At 36.4% G+C, this 7,776-nt stretch overlaps 1 protein-coding gene across 1 annotated transcript; it reads left to right on the top strand.

Annotated features, from left to right (window-relative positions):
* The first annotated feature begins 4,121 nt into the window (after nt 1–4,121).
* Nucleotides 4,122–7,151, top strand: LOC114456677 (probable thiopurine S-methyltransferase). The gene is made up of 8 exons (XM_028438613.1): nt 4,122–4,376; nt 5,710–5,802; nt 5,880–6,012; nt 6,167–6,219; nt 6,284–6,358; nt 6,431–6,516; nt 6,867–6,911; nt 7,015–7,151. Exons 1-8 carry the CDS (start codon nt 4,270–4,272, stop codon nt 7,146–7,148), a joined length of 726 nt encoding a protein of 241 aa, XP_028294414.1. The 5' UTR covers nt 4,122–4,269; the 3' UTR covers nt 7,149–7,151.
* Nucleotides 7,152–7,776: the final 625 nt, after the last annotated feature.

The raw sequence follows: 7,776 nt of genomic DNA, 5'->3' as shown, positions 1-7,776 counted from the left end.
GACTCTCTATGCAGACATCCTATGATGCTGACACGTCTCCTCAGACACATTTTTTATTCACCACTCATCACGTCACTGAAGCAATAAAGTGATGAAGTGATCATAAAGTGTGACTAATTACAGGTGATTTAATCACTATAATCACTGAAGACTGAACACACCTTTAGAACAGGATCATATTCATCAAACAACGGCTTATTTCATCCATTACGGTGAATAAATCACTATTTTCCGTTTGGTTGCCATGGCAGCTCGATTAAATCTCTGATCCAATGATGATGGCTTTTTGTCGCGCGCGTGCACGTCAGTAACCCAAGGTTTACATACTCAGGGTTGATTAACCCACTTCATACCAGCTTTAATGAATCAGATACACAGAGTTTACCATCGCAGGGTATGTTGACCCAGAGTTTATGGATAAACTCAGAGTTTGTTAACCCGCCTTTATGGAACACCCCTCAGATGACTTGTGATCTAGTCCCTCTAAGACAGTGATCTATGACCACAGACGTAGAGGCAACTGTAGAAGGTTAGAAGGCCTCAGAGTTTAACTTCACTGTTTTTAATAAACATTTAAAAGCTAATTAGTTATATGTAGCGGTATAGTTGACCAGCTCCCACACACACGCTCGTATACCAACAGTGCGGCCATGTTTAAAGGGTAACGTCATACTATGACGTCATTGCGCACCAATCTCACGGTACTGAGACAAAGTCTCAGGATCATTTGAACGGCGGAGTGGGAGGAGGAGCAGCAGAGCGACAGGTTACATTCAACTTCATTTTCAATGAGAAACAATGTGTAAGTCAGAGCCTCCTGATTGTTTTTGAATGAATTGTCCAAGTTTTTATGAGCCTGTGGTTATTCAGAGGTGTTTATCCAATCAGCTGTTGCTCTTCTTCTGCACTGATATTGCCTCAGTTCTCCCACAGTGGCTGGTTTGTGTGATTAAAAAGAATCAGGTTCCACACTCACAAGTGGGAGGGGCTTCCACCTGGCCCCTCCTCATCTTAGCAGGAGGGTGAGAGGCAGCTCACAGGCAGTTTGACAGAACAGTGTGTGTGTGTGTGTGTGTGTGTGTGTTTATGCCTGTGGGCAGTATATTGTGTGTAGTAGCGGTCTATCACTGCCAGCACTGACTGGCTGCCTAAGTGGGCGTGTCTTGCTGTTACAGCAGTAATGCCCATAAGACATTTTTAAAATTCCCCCCCTAGTGGCAGATCAGCAGAATGCAGGGGTTTAGTTACTCTTTAAAGACTTTTAGAACTGAACCGAGTCAGAATCTTTTGTAAAAGCAAAAGTTAAACTTTTTTGGAAAAATGTAATTTGACAGTTTGATAAATATACCTTGTTTTTTAATATTTGTGCTTGAATTACATTTAGTTTCCATTAAAGGGGACATATTGTAAATTACGCTCACCTTTTAAAACACTTCCCTGTGGTCTAAATAACAGATCTGTGCTGGTGTTTGGTCAAAACATAACATGAATTAAGGAACAGAAGAGGTTTAATACCCTGTAAAAATGAGTTCTGTGACAACACTCTGTTTGGGGGGGTGTGCCCCTGGATTTGCATAGACCTCCCCCTTCCCTGCCCTGTCCAATGTGTGTAGCACATCTGTCTAGTATTCTGTTTTAGCCATGCAGGAAACTCCCATATTTTACCTTCTTTCCCGCCATTTTCCCGTATTATTTTCCTGTAAATATCCCATATTTTAACGTAATAATAAATCAAAGATGTCTTACTAAACTGAACGGCATCTCTAGCCTCGTGAGAACTTCCTCCTGAAATGACCTGAGTGACAGTTCTCATTAGATTAGTGCTGACATCAGCAACAAACCCAGAACCAACAGAACAGAGATGATGAATGAAGACGTTCTGGTGATAAAAACTAAGAACTGGTGTAAATACGTTGTAAAATATAACATAGAGTTTATCTTCATAAAGACCATCAGGATGTGACACAGTTACACGTTCTGTTAGATTAATAACTGATATTTTAACGTCTACCACAGCAGAAGGAACCACGTAAGTCACCATGAAAAATCATCCAATCACAAGCTCCACAAATATACACTGTTTATAAAGTGTTAAATAATGTAAAGTCTGTAATAAATGTGTTTAATAAGTCATTAGTGAATACCAGAGAACCACATGAGTGAGTATGAGAAATTATAATAAAATATATAATAAATAAAATGTTAATGTTTAACTTCAAGACAAACAATGTTAAATTAACAGTAAATATGTAACGTGTTGACTTGTATATAAACTGTAAGTATATTAAATAAACACATGTGATTCATAAACACATTTATGTTTTTATTTAAACTGTTTTATAATTTAGTAATTAGGGCTGGGAGATATATCGAGATTCAAGATGTATCAAGTTTTCTATTTTGGTGATATAGAAAACTATAATATTTCATAAATCATATGAAACAAAATACTAGTTTTATGAGTCACTGTTTTAACTTCTCAGAACAACATGTAAAGATCAGTTAGATGATTAATAAGTGTCACATATTGATCAGCTGTTTATTAATAAATGAGTCTGTGTAACATTTTACATCAGCAAATTTAACCCAAAATTGTTTTTCTGGTCAGACTTTATTTAATAAAATTATCTAGATTTATATCATATTTCACCATTTTGATAAAATATATTAAGATATGAGTTTTGGTTCATATCACCAGCCCTAGTAGGAATGTTCACAGTATTTTAATATTAATAAAGGTCGACCTACCAGATTATAATCACATTATTATATTTAATAAGTGGTTGACAAGTGGATATTTTAGATTTATTGTACATCTATATTAAAATATAAGAGATACTGGAGCTTGGTTGGGGGAGGTGTGGTGGTTCGTGGTGGGCGCCTTATTTTCAAATTCAAAACTTGACAGTTATGAACTGAAGAGCTTTGTTAATCTACAAAACAGTTTTTCTATTTTACTTTGACGTCACTGGAAGTAGGTCAGCAGTTAGTCAACAGTCAACAGTTGCACTGCAGTCGCATACATGCACACATGTAGAAAAATATGTGTCACTGAATAAATAAAAGTGAAATCAGACGCCAACATCGTATCGACCGCTGTGTTTTAACCACTGCACCGTGTTTTTCAGCCTTCAGTTAACAAAGGGAGGCATTTGGTTTGAACGGGAGGGAAAACATGACGAAGGTGGACTTATATCTATCGTTGCTGGTTTTCTACCAGGCATCTGCTGAGTAAGCACTGATCCCATATTCTGATTATATTTATCATCTTCTTTGAGGCATGATTATTCAGGTACTATTCATTAACATAAATAACACAAAATAAATAATGTAGCTTCAGGAAGTCTTTGTTTTGTTACGTACGTGGTTTTGTAACTTTCATTTGACGTCACTGTTTTTTATGTATGCATATTTTAAAATGTGAATAATTATTTTTTGCAAGCCATCAATTATCTTTGTTTTTTGTTGTTTTTAGCTCTTACTAAAAAAAAAAAACTGACTGTTAATATTTTTAATTACACTTTGAATAATTAATTCAGTTCTTAGAATTCAACACATGGTATAGATAGTGTAGAAAATAGTGAAAGTACATAAATAAATCACATCTTTGTATGTTTCTTTTCAACTTTACATGAAAAAATAATTATAATTATGACTTTCTGTCTCATAATTATGAATGTACTAACTCATATTGCTTTCCAAAAAAGAGGACACATGGGCCGACTTTGGCATACTCAAAGTCCTCAACGTTTTCTTGAATCTACCTAACGGGAAAATACAATACAGGAGATAAATAAGGTGTTATTTTCCATAAGGTTTAAAAAGAATACAACTTATTAATGTACACACGTAAAGACTAACTACAGAAAAGCTTGTTGTACGTGTTTTACCTTAACTTCTTATATTCTAAGTTTCTCCCAGTAGCTCCTTTGTTTTCAAACTCCATGGAGGTTTTATCATCCAGGATTGTCTCCCTGCTAAACGTTGTTCATGAAATCAACCAGTATTTGATCTCTTTCAATCCATCTTGGACTGATTTAGTCTCTCTTCTCTCTGCCAAAACAAAGCGGCATCTTTAATATTTCCATCACGTGTGCATAAATTTACATGATGCCGACTTTCAGCTTTCAGAAACTTCTCAGATAGAGCAAATATAAGGTCTTTTAAATTTAGGTCGTGGCTATTGATAGGTCACATGATAGGTGCACGACGTGCCACCTTTGTACTGTTCTGATTCTGTTATCCTTTTGTAGTTTGAGTCGCAGGAACATGAGCAGCATGCTGGCACCACAGGCCGACCAAGTCGTGACGCTCAGCGAGTGGGAGGATCGCTGGCTTGAAGGAAGAATTGAGTTCCATCGGCCTCAAGTGCACGAGTAATGACCATAAACATCTGAGACATCTCACAAAACACCCATCACTTATGAATGGACACATTAGCCATGGGTGCTAATGACAGGGATTGGAGTGATGTTCATTAGCTTGTAAACCCAACAGCTGTCAACAGGTGTCATCTTTGGAAATCAGAAAAAAAAATGTAATATTAAGATGTAATTAGACTGGTATAGACTAATGCGATAGAACATTATATATCTTAGTTTGATATAAAACGTACGATATAACCCTCTATCGCAAGTTTCATGTGTGGTTTTGGTCCCACTCTGTAGCTAAAATATAATGAAGCAGGCTAATCTACTCACGACAACGCTGCTACTTTGCTGTAGCGTGTTAAAACGAAGATACGAGTTAAGTGTTTAGTTTAACGCGACAAAGATGCAGGAAATGGATACCATGGTATCCAGAGGTGAAACGCTGCTTTTTTCATTCCCTGGAGCGACCGGAATCATCATTTAGTCTGGTTACAAACTGTGTCACTACAGCCAATATGACTCTTCTAAGCAAAATAGCTGCAAACGTGTCTCACAAATGGAAGTGTTCATGTATCTCCTGCTGCTTTAGAAGGAATTTTAAAGAATATAACCTAACAAAACCTCTACTATCATAATTATATGACTTTTGATGGAACTTGCGAGTAAGATTCACTACAGGTACAATTTAAAACGACAGCAGAGGCCATTACTGTTGGTTTTTGCACCCACCTAGCCAGTCTCCAGATCTCAACCCATAGAAAATCTTTGGAGGGAGTTGAAAGTCTGTGTTGCCTAGCGACAGCCCCAACACATCACTGCTCTAGAGGAGATCTGTATGGAGGAATGGACCAACATACTACCAACAGTGTGTGAAAACCTCTGTCATTGCCAACAGGCTACATTACAAAGCATGGAGATTAACTTTTGTTATTGACCAAATACTTATTTTCCAACATAATTTGCAAATAAATTCATTAAAAATCCTACAATGTAATTTTATGGATTTTTTTTCTCATGTTGTCTCTCATAGTTGAGGTTTATCTATGATGAAAATTACAGGCCTCTCATCTTTTTAAGTGGGAGAACTGACACAATTGGTGGCTGACCCACTGTATGTATATGTATATATATAATTAATAATATAATAATTATATATATATATATATATATATAGAATAGCATTTTTTTGTTAATTTCATGTCATTTTATGGAAAAAATACTATATCAGGATATAAATTCACATATAATGTGATATAAAATGTTTTCCTAATGCACAGCACTAATATAGACAACGCTTTCACACGATTGGTTGTTGACTTTTTTGTTTTTCTTTTTACAGGATGCTGGAGAACAACATTGATAAAGTTCTTAATGGACGAACAGGAGTGCGCTTCTTCTTCCCCCTCTGTGGGAAAGCTGTAGATATGAAGTGGTATGAAAAGAGCTCACAGATGGATTCCCTGTGATGATGACGTTTGTTAAGCACAACCTGCTCTGTGGGATTCTCAGGCTGGCAGATCTGGGTCACTCAGTGGTCGGGGTGGAGATATCACAGAAGGGAGTTCGAGATTTCTTTGAGGACAACAACATGACTTACAGTGTGGAGACTGTGGCGTCTTTGCCTGGGGCGAAAGTTTTCAAGGTGAATACATGAAATGTGTGTAAAACAATAATTAGTCTGTGATGTATAGATAGATATTCTACTAAAGGAGGGGAGTTCCTCTGCTATCGACAGCATCTTAAAATGTGTGTTTTTTGAATGAAAGGTTTAGTAAACAGTAGGTTTTGTTCCTCAGAGCTCAGAGAAAAATATCTCCTTGTACCAGTGTGACCTGTTCAACTTCTCCAGGTGAGAAAACTCCCATTGATTCCATTCTGCTATGAACTGGTATGTTTGTCACTCACGTCCACAGCTCTATTGAGGGTCAGTTTGGTGCAATATGGGATAGAGGTTCTCTTGTTGCCATCAATCCAAGAGACAGAGAAAAGTAAGAGTGAACGTTTGTACAAACCACTTTTTTTTAAACATCATATTCAATATTGTTGATGGATTTCCTCAGATATGCAGCACTCTTAATCTCTCTGATGGCCACAGACTGCAGATACATTTTGAATACTGTTGTGTACAACACTGAGCTACACAAAGGTACATGAAAAAATAAATAAATAATATATATATATATATATATATATATATAGAGAGCGGCCATTTTAGACAGGATATGATGCACTTTCGTTGATCGGCCCGTTGCCTAGCAACAGCCAACAGGAATCAATGAAACTGCTTCATATTCTGTCCAAAATGACGACTCCATATTTGATGCCAGACTGTATAAAATACTTCTAAAAGTCCTTTTAATGTGTTTTTTTGTTGTTTTATTCATAAAAAGGTGCACATTTTGTGTTTATTGGTAATAGATTACACATTCTTTTTTTTTCACTACAGTTACCCTTTAAGTTTGACCAAATATGATGTTCCTTAACATTTTTCTTTAGGTCTACCTTTTGTAGTCCCAGATGAGCAAGTACACAGTCTGTTTGGTAAATATATGTATTTGGACAAAGTATAAAATGTATCTTCATGAAATACAGAATGCTATGACATGGTTATAGACTTTTCCTCATCATCTGTTCTCTAACCCAGGGAGCCATTGCAGCATTGAGCTGCTGCATTCAGTGGAGGCCCTGACGGACAGACTTCGAAGCTGGGGATTGGACTACTTTACAGAAAATGTACACCTCCTTATTCCAAAGACTAGTAATGCTTCAGAATACTGAGGAAACGGGCAGAAAATAACCTGAATAGTGTGTGAATCAGAATATATAAGATGTTTCACTGCTAAACTGGGACGTGAAGGAACATTGTCCTAAAATAATGTAAAATTTGAAGTTTTTTTAACGTAAACCCTCACAAATCAAATTTAAAAAATAAAAAATTTGATAAGCTGTGTGTGTTTATTTTTTCTTCTTCTTCTTCTTCTTATTATTATTATTATTCTATAATCATCATCTGCTTACTTTGCGTGGTCAGTGCAGGAGTACCACAGGGTCATGTTCTAAGTCCCTTTGTCCTTTTTTGCTGTACACCAGAGATGATACCTGTTATCACAGCAGGGGCCACAAAACTGTAAATGTCTGCTCCGAGGGTGACGTTACCAATATTGATGTCAGCATTTAGAATTATGACTAATCTGAGCATTATTAAGACAAACAACAAAGTTGTGTTTTTGTCGTCGTTTATTATATTTTCCTCTCATTTTCTATCATTTCTTGTCATTTTTCTGTAATTTTGATGTTTTTTGGAGTCATTTTGGGAATTTTTGTTATTATTGCAGTGTATATGAGGATCTATGATAGATTCTTGACTCTTAATTCATTGCTATTGACTATTATGGTGCAATGTAAC

The sequence above is a fragment of the Gouania willdenowi genome, chromosome 22 (assembly GCF_900634775.1).
Source record: "Gouania willdenowi chromosome 22, fGouWil2.1, whole genome shotgun sequence".
Lineage (NCBI taxonomy): Eukaryota > Metazoa > Chordata > Actinopteri > Blenniiformes > Gobiesocidae > Gouania > Gouania willdenowi.
The sequence above is the reverse complement of the archived record's forward strand: the minus strand, read 5'-3'. Positions and strand labels throughout refer to the sequence as shown.